The 20,167-nt window shown below is 42.2% G+C and overlaps 1 protein-coding gene across 3 annotated transcripts; it reads left to right on the forward strand.

The window, feature by feature from the left end:
* Positions 1 to 1,126: 1,126 nt before the first annotated feature.
* Positions 1,127 to 18,975, forward strand: RIC3 (RIC3 acetylcholine receptor chaperone; the record flags this gene model as incomplete). Of its 3 annotated transcripts, XR_014618519.1 has the most annotated exons (7): positions 1,127 to 1,259; positions 4,747 to 4,970; positions 6,283 to 6,361; positions 8,221 to 8,314; positions 12,297 to 12,442; positions 13,552 to 15,339; positions 18,519 to 18,975. XR_014618519.1 is itself a non-coding variant. In XM_084288202.1 (6 exons), 6 exons carry the CDS (start codon positions 1,127 to 1,129, stop codon positions 14,043 to 14,045), a joined length of 1,170 nt encoding a protein of 389 aa, XP_084144328.1. In that variant the 3' UTR covers positions 14,046 to 17,066. The 3 variants fall into 3 exon arrangements, 2 of the variants coding, with proteins under 2 accessions (XP_084144328.1, XP_084144329.1); XM_084288202.1 differs by lacking the exon at positions 18,519 to 18,975 and having other exon boundaries at positions 13,552 to 17,066; XM_084288203.1 differs by lacking the exon at positions 18,519 to 18,975 and having other exon boundaries at positions 1,128 to 2,111; positions 13,552 to 17,066.
* Between the last annotated feature and the right edge of the window lie 1,192 nt (positions 18,976 to 20,167).

Consider the following 20,167-nt stretch of genomic DNA (forward strand, 5'->3'; position numbering starts at 1 on the left):
TCCTGTGAGGAACCCAAGAGCTGGTGAATGACTGATGGGCAAAGGAACTGTGTAAGGAGACGGTCCAGCCAGGTTAATCCGATAATGGCTGGTGGGAACGTGGCCAAGGGCTGCCACGTCCCTAGGGCTGAGGTATTCAATAAGAACAATTACTGGAATCGTCAGTCCAGTTCCAGCTGTCCAGACAGTGGATATCTCTTCTGTAGTAATTTAAGAGCCTGTGGTATTCTGCTGCTGTAGTAGTCTGCAGTGCTAGTCAAAGTAATTCTTTTCCCAGCTCAAGTCTAATTAAGGGGAACTCTTGCGTAAAGTGAGTTAAATTCGGTAGTCACAGCCCAGGCCCCATGGAAAATAGTCTAATTCAACTACAGTAATATACTGTAATATAAATATAATGGAAATACAAAACCATATAATTTAATTTGACATGACTGGCAGTTTTTTGCTAAAGTCGGTGGAAATGAACGAGTACAAACAATGAACTTCCCTCTTTGCTTTGATCTTTTATTCTCGGTACGGAGGGAAGGTGGTTTCAGGATGACTTTGTGCCGCAGCGCCCTAAACAAATGCACTGACAACATGCAAATTCCGAGCTCTCTCTTGAAACTGTAATTTTTAAATTTCAGAGGATAGTTGTAGCACACCGAAGCAATTTTAAATACGTTCTGGACTTTCCCACATCCACCCTTTGTGCTCCAAGGTGGATGCGCCCATCCGGGGAACCCAAGCTGCTCAGGGCCTAGAAAGGCTATTTCTGGCATGACTTTTTTCTAACCCTAGGAGCCCAAGAGCCCGAACAACAGCAGCAGCCCTACTGCAGGAGGAGGGACACCCATTTACAGCCACTGCTCTGCTGGGATGCCACAGAGGGCTGCGGGCTCCTTCCTCCCTTCACCACCACCCGCACAGGCGCTGCAAAAGAAACCTCCGGGGGAGGAAAAAAGGGGCAGTGTACGGTTCTTTTATTCGTTTTATGTTTGTTTGGGGTTGTTTTTCCCCTGTGGTAAGCGCGTAGTTCGCTGTGAGGGGCTCGCGGCGGCCCTGTGGGCAGCCCCACCGCCTCCCGCCCAGCGCACGCGCGGCCGCCGGCGCCTGCGCGGAGCCCCGCGGCCGCCTCAGGGCCGCCATGGCGCCGGCGGCGGGCTGCGGGCGGGTGGCGGCCGTGTCGTGCCTGGTGCTCTGCGCCTCCCTCCTGCTGCCGCGGGCCCTGCTGCCAAGGGGCGGCGGGAGGACGGAGCCCGGGGCCGCGCCGCCCGACGGTAAGAGCCCGATGAGGGCCGCCGGGGCGAGAACGGGGCTGCCCGGCGCTACCCGGGGCTACCCGGGGCTGCCGGGGGCTGCCCGGGGCTGAGGGGCCGCCCGCTGAGGGAGCCGAGCGGGGCTGAGCGTTTCGTGCCTCCCCCGGGCCTGCCCCCGGTTTTCTCGGCCCTTCTCTCTCGCAGCAGGTTGTTCGCGGTGTTGGGGTCGCGTTTTGTTTCTCCTCTCCCTCAGCCTGCTGCCAGCGTTGCCGAAAGCCAGCGTTTTCCTGCGGCGTTTCGTTTCAAGGCTTCATCCTTCTGTCGCTGGAGCTCTGCTGGTTTTTTCGTAAGAAATAAAAGCTCGGTGAAACCGTCCTCGTCGCTCAGTTTCCCAGTGCCGTGCCCCAGACGCCGTGTCCATGCGCCATGCTCCTGTGGTCAGCATGCCTCCCGCCTGCATGGCCTCAGCTCTGAAGGTGTCCAAAATCCTCCGAAAAACAAGCTGCCACCGGTTTTAAAAGCGCTTCTAATGTCAGCCCTCACACACAGATGTCATGCGTTTCATAAAACCACGTTGGCAGTTCACGAAGCCTTACAGACGACGGCACCAGATCTGCGGTCAGTTTGCACTGTCACAAGGAATAAAGCTCCTACAAGGAAAGCACACGGGTGCTCAGGCGGCTCCTTTGCCCAGCTGGGAGTTGTGCAGGGCACGCTTTGGCTGCTGGCAGGTGTCCTTACGTGAAGGAAAGTGAGATGGCCCCGTTTTGGGTGGTCTGTGTGCTTTCCTCCTTCACCTCCGCCTGCAAAAATCAATGAAAATGTTAAAGCTTTTGATTGTGCCCCTTAAAAACAGCTGTGTGGTGATACAAAGTAAGCATTCCAAAATTATTTATAAAATCATTCTTCCTGACCTTTTTTGAGCAGGTTTCTAACGCTGTGACTTCTAGGAACGCAGCTAGAGCCATTTTGTAAATGCCAGCAGGAATGCACGATGTTTGTCCAGCTCATCCTGATGTCACACTGCCAGGTTCAGAAGTATTCATTTATAAAAAAAAGAGTCAGAACAGAAAAATACAAATGACTACATGCGGAAAATAAATCTAAAATACATGTCTAGTGATAGTTTTTAATAGAAATGGAGTGATCTCAACACCAAACTGGATGTGAGTTTGTAGTGTTATAAAAAGGACTAATTGTTTGGGGAGTTAGAAGGTGTTAAAGAAAAGCACCAGTGTGACATTGTCTTGAAAAAGAATAGGTTAACTGTGAAGAAAACATTTCTTTATAAATGATTCTAAACTATCATACCACACATGTAGGCTATGCAAGAATATCTAGAAGGCAGATACTTCTAGTTTAGGGAAGATAATTGAGAAGATCGTGGAGTCCATGTGTCTTTCCATCTGTTAATATTTCCAGCCTGAGAACCCTTTACCCAAATCATCTCTTTGACAGAAAGAAAAAAGTTTTATGAAAATAGGCTGCTAAGAGCAAAAGATTTTATTTTTTTATTTATTTTTTGAAGCCCAAGATGGAGAATTCAGTGTTAACACCTTGCTGGTTGTCAGAGGGAAATCTCACATGTCCTGCTTAGCTTGAGCTTTGCTTCGAGCCCGTCTCTTCTTCAAATAAAGTCCAGCAGAGCACAGGAGAAAAATGTATAAAACTCTTGAGTTTTGGTTCTCACAGCAGCTCTTTCAATTTGAATTCCCACGACGGTCGGAAAAAGAGGTTGCTTTTTCATTCACTCAGCACACAAGCACCTAACACGTGCCTGTCTGTGGTCAGATGGAGGCGTCGCTTGATTTTTTCGATGAAGAGTGGGCCACCCGCTCCATCTGGGAGTGGTTCGTGCCTTCCCTGGAAATGCAGAATCTGGACAAACATCACCTACCAGCGTGTTAGGGTGTTAGTATTTTTTTAAATAGCACCAGTTAGGCTGTTTAATGGGCAGTGGCATCCACATCTCTGCACGTTTCCATTTATGTACCATGTATTCGACAGCTGTTCTGCACATCTGACTTGCCTCTGCTGTTTGTGTGGGCTCAACAGGGAAGGTTTAGCACCAGAAGCCATGAAACTCCAACATTCCTTGGATGACGAAATGACTTGCACGTGTCCCCTTGGCCTGATTATTTTTGGCTGAATTGAATCTTTTAAAGCAGAAAGGAAGCCTCATGAAAAATGAGAAAACGAATCCCTTTAAATACAGCATCGCCTTTGCCGGTTGTTTTCTGTGCTCTTCCCTTTCTTTTTAATTAATAAAGAATGGCTGCACGAATGTAAAATGCTTTACAAAGGCCTACAAGACATTGCTACTGTAGCAATGGGACTTTCTTGTAAATAAGATGCTCTTATTTCCATCACAGGCCTTGAATAATTCACTAAATTAAAATGCTCAATAACAGCTTCCTCAAAGTTAAGCCTGAGCTCGCCTGAGAGCATTTTTGGTCGGAGGGGCATTCCTGCTCAGTGTCATTAAAGCCTACAGCAGTCAAAAAATCCATGTCATCACCTACAAGAAAAATGTTTTAGTAGCAGGCCTTCACAAATTATTGATACAGCTTCCTAATATGTTTACTGTAATTTTCTATGCTCGGGAATTTAGCTGTGATGGTGTTTCCTAGCAAGAGCAAATGCTAATTTAATCTAATCTTCTGTTGTCTCGCTTCCAATAAAGGTACCTGCAGCCGGGTGCTTCCAGGGGTTAGCTGGTTATTTGCTGCGTGGTTCCAGACCTGCTTTCTGCTTTCCTGGCAGAGGTGGCCACTCAGCAGCCGGCCTGGGGCAGCGTGGCCACGGGCTCACTTCTGCCCCCTTAGCGGACAGAGGTGGAGAGCAGGATGTCAAGTACAGCGGGCAGTAACATTGTGAATTTCGGGGAAAAATTGGTGAACTGGTGGCAGCGAGGAGATTTAATAACTGTGTGAGCTTCAGTGAGATTCTGCCACCTCTGTGGTGGGTGAAGCCAATTTTAACAACAATAGCTGAAAATCTGTACTGGGCTAGCACTGCAGTCACGTATCAGTACTGCAGCTGGGTTTATGCGTTAGCACACCTTTGCATCCTAGTGAAAAAAAAAAAAAGAAAACAAAAACGAAAACAGGCTGTTGTGGTGATTTTTTGAGCAGAGGAGCAGAAGTACAAATGTTGGTGGTCACCCTGCTAGGGGTGGTGATCCGTGGTGTCTTTGGACAGGTACCTATGCTTGGTAAACTCTGTGCTTTGTTAATTGCCCTGCCAGCTTCTTCTCTTCCTAAAATCAACAGATTCATTGTGCTCACCTAACTCCTAGCACATAGTAAATGACTGAGGACTGACTCTACAGACTTAGTAATGGTCCAGTGGGTTGCCTTTTTCATCAGCGGTGGTGCATTTAAAATTAGAGAAGAGAGACCAGCTGTACCTGCTCCAGTTTTAGGCTGCGTGTAAACGGGTGAAAAGTATTAGTAGAAAAATAATTGCTGTGTTTCTGTTTTGTTTTGTGTTGGTTTTTTTTTTTCAGGGAAGCCTGGTCGCTTTCCACCCAGGATGCATTACCAGGCGACCCCCGACAGCCGAGCTACCCCTCATTTCCCAAGGTCTCACCTCGCCGAAGCAGTTGCCAAAGCCAAGGCCGGTGGAGGTGGTGGCGGAAGCACTGGTGGAACTGGGAGAGGTCTTGTGGGGCAAATTATCCCTATATATGGATTTGGCATCTTCTTATATATCTTGTACATTTTATTTAAGGTAAGACCAAGATACATTGAAAAGTCAAGGATATATCAACTGAAAAAAAAAATGTTAGTCCCATTTCTGTACCAGATTTCATCTCAGCTTTGCTCAAAAAAAATGTTTAAGCTGGACCTTTGACTGGTACTTGAAAGATTGGCGTATCCTGTGCTTTTTGCCATTTAAATACTGTAACTGAGTGCAGCAAAGGGTTGCTGTGATCCTGCGTTGGCCTCTGAGCTGTGAAAATTTTAAAGGATTTATTTTTCCTACTGGAAAATCCAGACGTCTTTTCTTATGTTAGATTGATTTTGAATACACACATAGTATTATTTTATATCATGGATTATTACACATTCTTTATACTGTATATGTCATGAATTTTGTTATGCATTTAAAGTGGGGGAGATGGAGTACCATTATGGGATACCTTGTGGAAAAAAAGCACCATGTTGGTGGAAAGGGGGAGTTTGTAAGGTTGCTGTGACCACTGGAACCAGCAAGGAGCTGGCTGAGGAATAAAAGTACAGCCCAAGTCCCACTCAAATATTTCACACGTATTTTGAACTTCTAGCTTTCTGTGGCACAGATGTGACATACATGTAGGTGATTACAGAGAGCTGCTGTGGAAGGAAGGAGAAAGGGACAAGCTCTTGCAGATTTTTATTTTTTTTTCCCTGTTTGACCTGGGGCTTAAGGCAGACTGACCAATGTCCAAATAGTTGAGCCTGCTCTGGAGAGAGAGTTCCAGGCTGACTCAAGGAAACGTGGTAAATTGGGTAAACTGATCAAATAGAGAGAAAAGGAAAGAAATAGGGAGCCTGCAGCTTCTATACAGAGCCAGCAGTATAGAGCCACATTTCCTGCAAGTACAAAGTTGGTAAGGAATAGATGGCAGAAAACGTTGCAAGAGAGACAAGTGGGGTCACATATAAGTCCTTCAGAACCTTTCACTTTCTTTCACAATTATTTCAGAATAAGAATTTCTTCCCTCCTATACACAGAATAATTACAAGATCAGGCCATTTGATGTTACAGATAAATGTTCTAAAATTAAGTTATTATTAGCGAGTTATACTTTCATTATGTTTCAATATAAAATTCCAGGTAACCTGAGGTAACATATTCCGAGTATCTTTTAGGAGTTTTCAGATGGGAAGATTCTAGGCCTCATTCACAGTTGCCTGTTTTTGCTGCTGGGGATATTATTCTGTGATTAGTTCCTAGCAGAATTTTAGCTTTCTGTCCTTTTCTTTACTCTTTTGCCCTGGGGCCTTACATGTTGCTATTGCTGTAACTCATACAGGGGTCAACTTTTTTCACTTAACAGCTGGCTTCCAAGGGAAAAACTACAGCTGGAGAACGGAAATGCCCTACTGCTGCGCCTGGAAACATGAAGAGGAAAATCAGTAAGTGCTGTTTCTAAGTTGTATCTGAGTAGCTGTTCACTGTAGAGCCCCAGTCTCACTGGGGTCTTCACGTTCTGGACACATTGTAAAGCTGCTGTTGCACTGTGTTAGCAGCAAGCCAGGACTCTGTGCTGGAAGGAGCAAGTGTTAAAGTGAATTACTGCACCATTACGTTCTAATCTTATTTTGCTAATGAGAATATACAATAGTAGCTTGGAAGCCCCCTTGGAAGCAATGTGTTTTCATGAGGTTTTCTGAATTAACTGCACCTATTTGTTGAAAAGCGAATATAACTTATAATTAACAAATGGCCTATAGGATGTCCATCTGTAATTATTCTATAATCTGTAATATTCTAGTAACGGTACATAAAGATATTGTTAAAAGCTAGCTTCATTATTACTTTTTTTTAATTTATAAATTCTTAGCCATCAGCAGGCTTGTGCCCGTTTTTTAATTTCCTGTTTGCAATGTTCAAAGTTTTGATGAGCACAATGTAAAGAAAGCAGACAGTATCTGAAACGTTACTGTGATTTTAGCTAAACATCACTGAGTTAAGAGATTTATCTATTTGTAGGCATTTATTAGATAAATTAATAAACTTACTTTTAAAGATTGTATTAGTTACCGTATTGGTATTTAAATGTGTTGTGTTTAGCTGGCTAAATTGTGATAGGAAAGAAAAGCACTTCAGGTTTTATAGAAAGTGCTCGCAGCAAGGTAATGCTCTTAACATAGCTGTAATTATCTTGACATGAAGGTGTGTATTAGCAATACCTAACACACTCAGTACTATGCATTGTATTTTCAGTGCGCTTGTGCTGCGCTGTGCCTGCCAATTTTGTGCAATTAGCAGCAGCAATTGTAATTTTTTCTCTAATGCTTGGTAAGAGAAACGAGCTGTGCAGTAGGTTAAACATTTACCACCATGACAGCTCAGAGAACTAGTGATGAAAACGGTTCTGCCTTTTTCTTGAGCTCTTCATTTGTATTCCAGAAGCATTCGCTGCGGTCAGCAGCAGAGCAGGGGACCCATTGCTAGACTAGGAACCTAAGACAGTCACTACTTAGTTACTTGGACAGAGTAATTTCCTTTCTCTTTGCCAAGTTCCCTTCACCTATTTTTAAAGTCTTTGGAATCCAAAATAATAACCGCATTCTTCGCAGAACAAAGATCTCTGCAAAATCAGGATGTTTGTGGATGGTTTTCTCCATTGCTGCTATGTCAGAGTTTCACTGTGCCTTTGTGCTGCTTAACTAGGTGTGTCTGTAGCATCTGAATCGTTAACCTACCCAGCATTTGTTTTGCAGCCAGGAACAATGGCATCTCAGCTACAGGATTTTCAGCATAAGCTACGCGTGCCAAAAAGGAGCTCGAGCTCAAGCATTTTTGTTGAAGTCCATGCTGTGGTATCTTTACAGTTAACCCTGTAGACTAGAATAAAGCCAGTGCACACTATTGTACTACGGACACATGTTTAGAAAAAGGTGCAACCACAAAAAAATGGTGCTTTGCTCTCCATAGTCATGTGGCTAGTTGATATGCAGCCCAGTAAGCCTGACCAACGTTTAGCCCTTGCTGCCTACCCTGGAAAACCTTTACAGAGTCAGATGCCACCAAGCCCGCGAACGTTACTCTATTTGACAAAGATGTGATTTCTCAAACTTTAGACTCATTAAAAAATGCTCAAGTGACCTCTGTTCCCAAAGACTTAACAGGTAAATTCCACAAGAACTATTGATTTTGCACCACTTAGCTGACCTACCTTTGGTTGCCTTAGAAAAAAAAAATACATATATATACATGTACATTTTGAAAGCTCCTACTGACAGATCTTGGGACTTTCTTTGTTTTACAGCTGACTATGAGCTCACCCAGCTCCAGGAAAAACTGAGAGAGACCGAAGAAGCTATGGAAAAATTAATCAACAGAGTAGGCCCTAACTGTGACAGGTAAGTTTCAAAATACAGTGTATTAAGGCACAATTCTTCCCTGACTTAAAATTGAACTTTCTTACATTGGCTATATTAAAATAGCATTATTATTTCTGCTTCAAAGTGTAGAAAATTGATTTTAAACATCATGCATTTTTGTTCAGCAGTCTTTCTCTTTTCAGGGCCTATATTTATAATAAATCATTCTTTCCAACTACACTTTCCTTAAGCAGAAGAGCAACCATCTCTCTCCTCCCACTTTTGTATACTGCAGTATTTGGAAAATAATGATAGCTACGTCTAAACAGAAAATGAAATGTCTGTATTTGAGGTGCAAAAAACAAACTGTTTTATCTGGCCAATGTAATTTTCTGAATGATTCCCAAGAGAGCCATTTGTTTTAGGGTATTTTCCAGTGCAATGGATTACTATTTTTTTTTTTATAAATACAAATGATGTGATAATCTATATAAATGTCTGTTAATATCTCCATAAAATATTTGTTTAGGGTCAGAATTGTGTAATAACCTGATTTCATAACCAGTAAATCCATGCATTTCCTTAGAAATACAGAAGAGTTGTAAAATCGGGATTTAAACATTTGTTTATTCTTGTTTGCCATAAATCTGAGATCACTAGCCAACATTATAAAGAAACACTGGGAGCAAATTGACCACGTTCTTTGGATCAGTCAATGCCTCTATTTTAAACCATTCTGTAGGAACAATTCTGTGCTGAACTTGTACGTTATATCCATTTTGCTTCAAAAAATGACCTCTGTGAGCATGTAGTTTCGTCCACGTTGCACCTTGAGCTCTGTTGTGGCTGTAGTAATTTCAGCACGGCGAGGTGCCAAACTTGCCTGGTTTAGGCAAAGTTGAAGTGGGAGAACCCCTAAACCAGCAAGTGAAACACAAGGACGCTGTTTCCACTATCCTTACTCAGCTCTGTTTTGAAGAGCTAATGCAGGGCTTTATGCTTACCTTTAAGCTGCCAGAAAGGCTTATGTTCTGCCCAGATATAGGGGCATATAGCTCAGTATAGGACATTTTTTTACTGATAAAATGGGTTTAGGGCCTGATCCAGTATTTGTTCCTCTCAGTGCAATTGGCTGAGAGCCTTTATTTAGTAGAACTTCCCTTCTTTGTTCACCCGAACTATTTATATACACGGATCTAGAGAACTCAGGGAAAATCAGAAACTGAACCTAATAGTGAATTTTGTGTATAGCCTCCCTTTAAAAGAGGGGGGCAAGCACCTCTCAATGGAGCTGTTTTTCAAATACAGCCAAGCTTTGAAGCTTTTGAGAGGGAAAGATCGTATTCTGTAGGATGCAAATTTGGGTGCCATTTTAAAATGCAATATAGTGCATTTTAATAATGATTATTTGAAGATCATGAAGAAAGAAAAAACAAAAACCCATGAAACAGTTGACATGTCTGAGATAGCACCTTAGATTATGGATATTCACTACAGTCATAAGAGCTCCATAGGAAATGCTCTGTTTCAGTGTAAGAATAAGAGAACTTCACCTGCTAGTGAGTACTTTGGGATTCAGCGTAAGCACTGACACTATGAAAACAGCTTTGCTGGAGATACAAAGGGCAAAAACGATGGCCTTTTCTTAAGCTGTAAACGTTGTGCATCTGTCCTGTTAGTTTTTAAGAGTACGTATCCTGGTAAATCTCCTGTATGCAGGCAGCCAGATGTCTTACACATTGCCAGCATCCTCCAGTTCCTGAAGACTTTAACTGAAGTAGAAATATCGCACGGGCTTTGGTTTTCCCTATCTACAGGGAAATTCTTCTTTTAAGCAAGGTATCTGGAGTCAGAATGGAGCTGTGACGTACTCACAGAGACCTTGTGTTGCAGAAAGAAAGCAGGGCTTTCTGATGGGAATATCCAGCTCGTTACGAATTCCTGCATGAAATGCCCCTGTTAGGCAGCTGCATTGATTGAGCCTATTATTTGAGCTAGTGCCAAACAGACAGATCTGTCTGTCTTTATGCAGGTGATATATATTCAAATTACATACACTTGTGTCTAGGAAAGGAGGAGAAGTTTGGCAGTTCTATTACAGCTTCTGTCAGAGGCAGCTAGCTGATGAAACCAGTTCTTTTCATGTGCCAGTTAATTCACATCTCAGATTCTTCATCTGCATAACCCAGGCTTTTGGGAAGATGCCATCTCACACCGCTGCTTGTTCTGTGCCAGGAACTGCCACACACCTTGATGGGACTCAGGGCAGCCTCCATACTGGGAGGCTCCAGCTGGGACTGCATCACAAACTGGGAGGCAACCCCCTCGGGGGAAGCACGGAGAGGTGGCAAGAACCAGATTTCTGGCATTTCAACCTTGCTCTGCCTCAAACAAATGTCTGGATAGCTGCTAGTGATACAAGAGAGCCGGCTCCCGAGCTACAGTCTGTTACCAGACAAGGGTGGGTGGGACTGCACAAAAACCAGCCCATGCTCCACATGTGGATCACCACTGCACAAACCAGCAGCACGATGCTAATGTCTTTGGCTTTACACCAGAATGGCACTACTGCCTCCAGCGAAGCAACTGTTGTGTGTCATCATCATTCCTGTGTATGCAGAGTAGCGTGAATACCTGTTAAGGTGCTGCTCTATTCTAACAAGAGGAAAAACTGAATATGGATGCTGCAGGTTTTCAAGTTTAGGAGAATTTTGGCACCTGACACAAGGTTTACATAGAAATTTGTACCTAAATCCAAAATCATTTATCAGTTTCCACGTCCACCTCCCCATCTCACCCCTGAGATTCACTAAGCAGCTGTCTACTCTAGATAAAATCATCTTGGAGATTATCTGTCTGGTCTGGAGATCATCAGAAATCATCTGTCCACCCTCACGTACCACCTACAGCTCAACACTGTGCGTGTCCAGAGCCAGCCCCTCTGAACCCCCCCTGTAGGGGCTACATGGATCCTGCCTAAAACACAGCAGGATTCAGAAAAGAGCTCGAGCAACGTCTTGGTTCCATGACGGGCTTGAGTTAGTACTTACAGAGAGATCAAACACCCTCTCAAGAACAACATGAAACGCAAGATGAAACAAGCAGAACAGTCAGAACCATTTTCTCCCCAAAGTACAGCCACTGATCTTTCTTACTGTAACCTCCTGAGGGCTTGGTAGAGCTCAGGCCTACTACCCTCCAAATCTTTTTTTGCCTGTAAGATTTTCATGAGATTTTTGTTTTTCAGTGAAAAGAGGATGTAATAACTACATAATCTTACCTGTTGGAATCGTTTTGTTATAACAGTGATTGTATTACCTATCATTTTGGAATCATTTTGTTATGACTCGTAGTAATCACTAGGATCATCCGTGTAAAACCAGTCAAAATTATACTTTGCTTTTAATCTGATAAAAAACCTCCCTCTGATTCTTAAGGGCAAGTTAAAACTAAGTGTAACACACTCTTAGCATTTTTAAACCTGCTCCTCCAAATCAGGCATTATTGTTGAATCTGTTTGATTTAACGTCTATCTAATCTTTGGGTCTATCTGTAACAACTGGCTTACTTCTCAGTGAGGCCTTGCAAATTTAATCCCTTTAATGGTCATAATTAGGGCAGCGTTAGACTCTTCAGACTAATGTTTGTGTGAGACATTTTGATTAGGCCCACATTCTATGATTTTATTTAAAATGTTGCTTAGGTTCTGATTTACATTTTCCTACAACGCTTCAAACGTCTCTAATTCTCACTTAAAGACCAGGAATTTCTGTAGTGTCTTCTGTATCATAACTCTTGAATAATTTCTTCCAAGTCGCTTATCTAAATCTACCCTCTTTTAGTTTAAAACCATTCCCCCTTGTCCTACCACGGCACTCCCTGATAAAGAGTCAGGGAGTCCCAGCTTTCCTGTAGGCCCCCTTTAAGCACTGGCAGGCCCCTGTAAGGTGCCCCCAAGGCCTTCTCTTCTCCAGGCTGAATAACAGCGGTCTGAATTCTCTTGTCTGATGTTTTCTACCAGGACCCAAAATGTTACAACAGAGCAGGAAAAAAGGTTACTTCAGCAACTGCGAGAAATTACTAGAGTGATGAAAGAAGGCAAATTCGTAGATGGCACCTCTCCGGAGAAAGAAGCTGAAGAAGCTCCTTACATGGAGGACTGGGAAGGTAAGCAAGAGGCTTTCTAACCCTGATGAGAAAAACTGAGCAAATTTTATTTTTTTACTTTAAATCCAAAATCGTTTCAAAATCTAGCTTCATTCTTCCTATTCAGAAAGTGCTTCTCAGAACTTTGCAAGAGGTGATTTGTTTTCCCAACCACAATAGAAAAAAGGAAAAAAAAAAAAAAGAAAAAAAAAAAAGCTTCTGAGTCAGCCAGCGTTTTCTTTAGTGTAAAGACTACACTGTCTGCTGCCAAAAGTGGCATGTGAATATTCACATATGCTTCATTTGCTGCTGAGTCTTGGCTGCTGTGGGTTTATCTTTCCCTTTATTTGATAGATTTCACAGAAAATCCTAAAACCCTTGGAAATTTGAACCAATATGTTTTGGATAACTTACAATTTTTATTTTCGATTTGTTTGCTCCAGTATTGTAAAAGTCACCTCCAGGAAGCCTGTCTTTTAAAGATTCCTCATTGTAACGTCCTTTCTGTTCCTTGCTGTTTACTTGTCACATGAATGTGTTTTCAAGACATCCTAGCTGAGCTGTTTGCTTTCCGAATTCTAAATGCATCTTTATGCAGACTTAATTCTGTGCTCCTTAGGAAGCTTTCAAAAATGATTCAAAGTATAAAGCATAAACAGCTGCCTCAAGCGCTGTTTTCTTAAATCAAGTTCATGATCCATTCTATAAAATGAAATGCACAAAGGCATTGACTCATATCTGGTTTCCAACTTTATAAATAATATGCCATTTATTGCAAGAGTCTTAAAAATCTGTAGACAGGAAAAACAACCAAAAAAGAATATATTTAAAGATCTAAACCACAATTTTCACCTATTAGCTGCCACAGCTTTCAGCAAAGCTCGGATAGTCATTCCTGAAAAACTGGGTTGAAATCCTGGCTCCCTAAAAGTCAGCGGGGTTTTGTCATCATCTTCCAAGGAGTCACGTTTCGCACGTTCTTGCCATGCAATTAAATAGATGCCACTTATAATGCCACTCATACTGTCAGTGCTAAAAACAATTGGTATAACGCTTCGGCATCCATCACTGAAATCAGTACTATTGTAAAACTCTGTTAACGTTTCAAACCACGTCACTGTATTCCTAAGGTTACCCAGAAGAGACCTATCCCATCTATGATCATTCCGATTGCTTCAAGCGCAAGCGGGAAACAATCCTGGTAGATTATCCCGATCTCAGCCAGCCCTCTGCAGAAGAACTGGCCGAAAGAATGGAGGGCATGGAAGATGAGGATTACCTGTGCCATGAAACCCTACTCTCTGGCCTCACCATGGGGAGGGACAGCCACGATTTAACGCAGAAAAAGGACGAGGGAACTGGCATCAGTGAAGAGGAGAGGGACCATCCTGACAGCCAGAGCACTGAGGAGTGTTGTTACTGCTACGAGGAGGAGGAGGATCCTGCTGTTATAGCGGAGAATGCTGTATTCCACTCAGAGAGCTGCAGTGAAGCAGAAGAGCCAGCCTCAGAGGACCTGTTCGTGGAGTCTGACAATGAAAATGCAGCACTGAAAAAGCAAAAAGCTGGCGATTCAGGTGAAACAGGCATGCTGAGAAAGCGCAACACAAAAGGACATGAGTAACAGTGACAATATGTGAATGTCATCCAGGTGGTGACACTAAAGGTCATAAACTGTCAGTTTGTGTGATTTTTGCTTCTGAAGAAGAGAATTCTTTATTCATCTCTGTGTACAAATTCGATTCCCACAGTAACAATCACATCATCCACCCCAACTGCAAGCCAACACCCTTTTTCATGCAGTCGTGTCAACTTATCACTACCTTGCCAGGAGCACTTTGTCCTTCCTTTTGGAAACTGATACCTCGAAGAAGATTATTCCATTCCTGTATTTGTGTGGTTTTGTTTTTTTTTTTTCTTTCTGATTTCTGAACACGCAGGGTTTGTGTTTTTTTTTTTGTTTGTTTGTTTGTTTTTGTTTTTGTTTTTTGTTTTTTTGCCAAGAGTAAATCAGATATCTTTTTCCTAAAAAAAAGTTACTTTTAGCTGCTGGAAGCCCAAGAAACTGCTGTTACTACAATTTATAAAACTTAAATGCTACCACAACCCACAGCCCATTTCCCAGTCTATTTAATGCTGTAAGACCAGTAGCGTAACCTTTTTCGCGTCCCAAGAAAAGCATAAGCAAGACTGAAGCATAATGTGTTTTCTTTGTCTTCGCCGTAGCCATGGTGAAATGACTTGCTGAAACTCCCAGATGGGCACAGGAATCAGCCCGTGCATCGTGTTATAGAACATTTAAAATATCCCTGGTGATTTGCTCTTCAACTTTGGAAGTACTGGAAGTACACTGAGCGGCTCATTTGAATCCGTGCATATCTACGTTTAACAAAACACGCGTGTACCACGTGTACCACTATGTGCCAGCTGTATCCCCAGATCACCAGGGCATATCTGGAGTATAAAAAAAAGCATTTTGCCCTGCACACTCAGATTGGGTTTGTTGTTCGGTGGATGTCTGCCTTTGAGGCATCTCTTTTGGTTTTGTTAGCACTGATTTGTTTTCCAGGTGACAACCGTGGCCTGATGTCTACATGGTATTATCTTATTCATAAAGAATTCCTGCTTAGAGAATTAAGGAATAAAGACCAAAAATATGTTCATAGTAATGGAAGACTGAAAATAGAGGAAATATATTGAGTACTCTGTTTTACTAGGAGTGTATGTCTTTTAAAATCATTCTGTAGACCAACTTTTATTTTTTGTTTCCTGGAGCCCCTCAACACTGTCCTTCTCTCTTCACTGTGTCAGTAGTTCGAGCCCTGTCTCTGAGCTGAGCTCGTGTCGCTGGGAATCCCTGCTGGGCCTTCACAACACCCATGAGTGCAGTGCTTCTGTCCAAGCCAGAATCTCTGCAGGTGAGAATAGCAATTGATAATTTTTCTGCCCTAGTCTGTTCCCTTGAGATAGAGCACTAACATCGACCGATACCGGGCACTGGCAGGGAAGGCTATTTTCACAGTCCTTGCCTGCTAATAGAGTCATATACTTTGCAAAAGATGACTTTTATCATAATCTTGTCCAGCCAAATACATGCACTGGCAAGGGACCTTGTCCTCATTTGAAAACCACATTTCATGTAGAAAACACATTCATACCAAAGACAGCTGTTAAAGGACTGTATTCATTCCACTGCAGGTAACAGTGTCTGTCTGTCCCATGAACAACTCTCTCACCGTATAAACACTCCTAGGAGTTGCATGAGTGAAGAGACAGAGTGCAAATGCTAAGATAATGGACACTTCTACTCTTCTGTAGGGGCAGTCAAGCTGGATGACTTGCCAGCATACAGCCTTTATTTGTTACTTACAGTTGTTAAGAGAGAGACATTTGTGCAGGCTGCTGTGGGCGTAGCAGTAGCCCAACCCCTTGCCCTGAGAAACAAGGGTGCCAGCTTAACTCTGCTGCAGCTCATAGAAATAGGACTTAGAAGATTTTACCTGTCTATATAAATATGTGCTCATGTCGTGCTTCAAATGCCAACAGCTTATAAAGGTATATGAAATTTTAACAAGTCATTGCTTCCTTTAAATTTGTCCATTTAACTTTGTGCAATATATTGTAAACACGTGAAAAAGTGGTGTGACACATAAAGCGTAGGGTAGAATTTTTAGCTGTTTTCATACTTTACGAAGCTAAAACGTGGTAAATTGTTGTGAACAACAAAGCCCGCACTCCAAAGTGCGTTAATTGTGAAACTCCTGCAGACTGCATCCAAACGCTCCTGCTCCTAAGGACAGTTCAACTCCGGACAATATCCAGCGAGTCGCTATTTGTGTGCATTGTGCTGGATTACGCACACTCATGTGGGATACAGCTAAGTAGTCCCGTGGCCTTCTGATGGCCAGTGTTTCTGTCCTGGCTAAACACGTAGGCTGACCAGGCCTGGAGGCAGCGCTGACTGTGAAGACACCCCAAAATTTTATTGTATCTACCTGGCTGCTGAGTGCTGCATTAACGACTTGGGTACTGCAGAGGCAGCCCCAGCAGCCAGGGAGGTCACACGAACACCTGTTGAAAAAAGGAAGGGAGCGACGCTTGTAAAACAGCATAGTTTTTAACAGCGTATTTTGACATGAGGTTTTCTGAAAGGAGAATAGATGACGATAAACTAAGGGCCAGATCACCACAGACACTAAGGAATAGCAAAGCCCCAGCATTTTAGGAACCCGTCGGCCTAGAAGAAATTCCAGTTTCTAAGCATAGCAGAGGGACAGGGAGGCCCCTGCTGCCACACACAGCCTGGCTAAGCAGAGAGCTGCTTTGGCCAAACACCAGGAATGCCAAAGGGAAGACTTGCCCCTAGAAAAATTAATTCTAGACTTGGAGGTCACTCAGTTTATAAATGTCAGTAGGAATTCGTCAAGCACTTTCAGGGTTGTCCCAGCCTTTCCTTGTAGAAGCTAGGGATAAAGGCGGCCTGTGATAATGACACACACTACAGTTGTGGGAGGCATTTATAAATCCTCACACTGACCTGGAGCAAGGACCATGAACCTCAGCCGTCCCCCAGGGGTGGCCTAACAAAGTCATACATCCTTTGGAGCCGTTCCACTTTGCCCTGGTAGTTAAATTACCCTTGTATTGGCAGCATAAATACCAAGAAACTGACGTGTGACATACTAATCTTTGAAACTAATAAAAAAAAATTTAACTCCTACATCCAGTCTGTTTTTTGACCTTGGTCCTTCCACCCTCCCACGGTCCTTGCTGACAGGCGGGCCAGCAGCTCTCTGCAGGCCCCTTACCACGGGTAACAGCAGAACTCCGACCTCTCCTGGGCGTTACTCCGGCAGGGCACCGTGGGCACTACAGGGACACCAAGCACGTTGCGCCGGAGCGTGGGAAGAGAACGAATTCCATCACAGCACCAGTGTTTAAAAATAATAATAACCAAAGGTTCCCCTCCGAGCACAGAGACCAGTTGTCAGGACTCCTTTCAATGCCCGTGAGACAGACAATTGCTTCGTATTCCTTTGCAGCACCAACAGGCAAAAATGAGAGTAATGCAGGTTGACAATGCGGTGCCAAGGAGCCTGAACAGCTCAATCTTGAGGTCCTGATTAGCTTGGCAGCCCCGTGGAGAGTACCAGTAAGTGCTCTTAGGGTGTGGGCAGTGATACATCATGGCTTACCAGGAGCCTTCAAACTAATACTGCCCCTGTTTATCCGACGCTTCCTTTCCTTTGCTTCAGCTCCCCTACCTGCCCTGAAACAGAAGCGTGTGTTTATACGTTTTGGAAAGGCATCACCTCTGAAGCGCGCCCAGCATTCTCAATTATTAATCGCTCATTTTTAGCAGAGAGCAGTCATAATTTGAAGAAGAGTTTATTTAAATAAAATTAGGATTCTGCCAAGGAATTCTATTAAATCAAAATCGCGGGTCAGAACATGATCAAACCTGGGACACAGGAAAAAATATGGAAGCTCTGGTGGAATCCCACTGAAAGCAGTTGGGCTGGTTAACAGCACATGCTCCTCTACTTGCAGTATTTCTTAAAAAAGAAATAAGTGGTTGTACTTTTTATTAGTGCTAAAATAAATAGCACACTCTTCAAATTAAATATCTGAGAAAACATTCACTAACACAGAAGTGCTAATTATTCCTGGGTATTTGTTAATGGTTACAAGTGATTACAGGCGTTCTATGGGATCAAAAAATAAACTATGAAATATAAGATCAGTGCTGGTCCCCAAAATGCTGTAAACAAGATTATTAATTAAATAATACTTGTGTAAGAGATAAACATGTAAGAAGTTTATTAGGCTCTTTGCATCAAAAATCAGCGATCTATTAATGATCTATTTTGCAATGTTTTTTATATATCAAATATATATTTTATATATTTCAAAGAAACTTAATACAACGTCAGATGACACAGACCAAGTATCCAATGTACAAATACAGCTGGAAAAATTGGTCTAGCCAGGTAATTTTTATCAGCTTTGGAGCATCACCAATTTTAGGGAGGGGCAGATTCCTAGAAAGCAAATAGACACCTGACACTAGGCTCATTTTTCTCAATGACTTTTCCAGGATATCTTAAATACAGCCTAGACACCTCTCTGCTGGTTACTACTGTTGCGATCAACCACCTGTCAAAATGCAAGATTACCCCAAACATATATTATGAGAAATTTCTTGAAAATGAGTACGAGAAGGATTTCTACAGTGTGTACCAATTTCAAGTCTTTAAGAACGCAGTTCAAGGAAAACTGACAGGCTGAAAACGTGTATGGATCTGGTGAAGTTGGATTTGACGCGTCACTTTTTATGGTTATCATTTTGGTTTGGAATTTGTATTAGCATTAAAGGTAAAAATTCAGCTAAAACAACACTGGAAACTCCTTATGTTAAAACCCCCATATTCTGTGTAGGTAATTTATTAAGGTATCTCTGACACGGGGTATGGAAAGACATAGTTGTTTCAAACTAATTAAGTTTAATGTTTTTGCACAATGTTCAGTATTGACACACACTGGAAACTATATGACAGAAATAATGGAAATTATATGAATTATGTAAATTATGTGAAAGTAAGAAATCAGTCATTGTACATACTGGTAAATAAACATGTACTCCAGAATACCAAAGAGTTTCTTTTTAAAAAAAAAAATACTTCAAAAAACACATTCTTGCAGGTTTATCTAAGACTCCATATAGACCTGAACCAAAGTGAGACACTTAACTACTCAAAAAAGAACAAGACAATCTGGTGCAAACAGTCCTAACATATTACAGGTTTTATGAAAAAACAAACAAACAAACAAACAAAAAAAACAACAACGTGATTCACAAGATTAAGACAATTTTTGCCAACTTTGTTGTTTTCCAGTTTTTAAACCCCATATAATTTAAAGGAAAACAAGACCACAACATACTCAAATGTGACTGTATATCATCGGTTTATTTAAGAAAGGCAAAGGGATGAATTAGAAAGGGTTTACTGTGGGGATAAAAAACAATTAATGGAAGTGCTTTTTTGTTGTGTGGGTACAGAAGCATCCATGTAGCGCCTCCATTTTCTACTTCTAGTAGTTTAAATAATTCAGAATCAAAGCTGCATTTTTCTTCACAGACAGATACAGTTCCAACGAATTCTCAAATGTGTATTTCTACAGTTGCTCCAAACACTGCATCTTTCAGACCATCACTTGTTGGATGGAGACAGTGTTGGGAAACATAACAACAGTTCAGTGTCTACCAGGAACTCTCACAAAGTAACCGCATCACAAGTATTTACTTTCTGAGATGCTTCTGAAGATGCATCACGTTATAAAACATCCTCCACAGATGTATCTTCTCTCGTTGCCCTACTCTTGAGTGTAAAAAACTATTTGAAATGGAGAGACAAAAGCCCCAGTCTTGTACTGATGGGGTATGGTTGGACTCACTGCCTGGGTCAGTCTGACTGAAAAGTCAGCTCAAAGGAAAAAGGAAAAGCAGACAGTTACCTATATTCAATACGGACATCTGTATGAAGAAATTTAGGAGATTTTTTTAGCCTTGTCCACATATGATTTCAATTACTCAAAATTATTTTAAAAGGGACTTCAAAAGGCAGTCTGTTAGAGATATCTTGCAATAATTAACTCCGAGACAAATTAATATAAGAGTTTATGCTGACAGTGTGCACAGTGGGAATGAAGACTGGTTAAACCCTAGAGATAACTAACAGAAATTTG

Source organism: Netta rufina, assembly GCF_964035555.1.
Source record: "Netta rufina genome assembly, chromosome: 5".
NCBI classification, from domain to species: domain Eukaryota; kingdom Metazoa; phylum Chordata; class Aves; order Anseriformes; family Anatidae; genus Netta; species Netta rufina.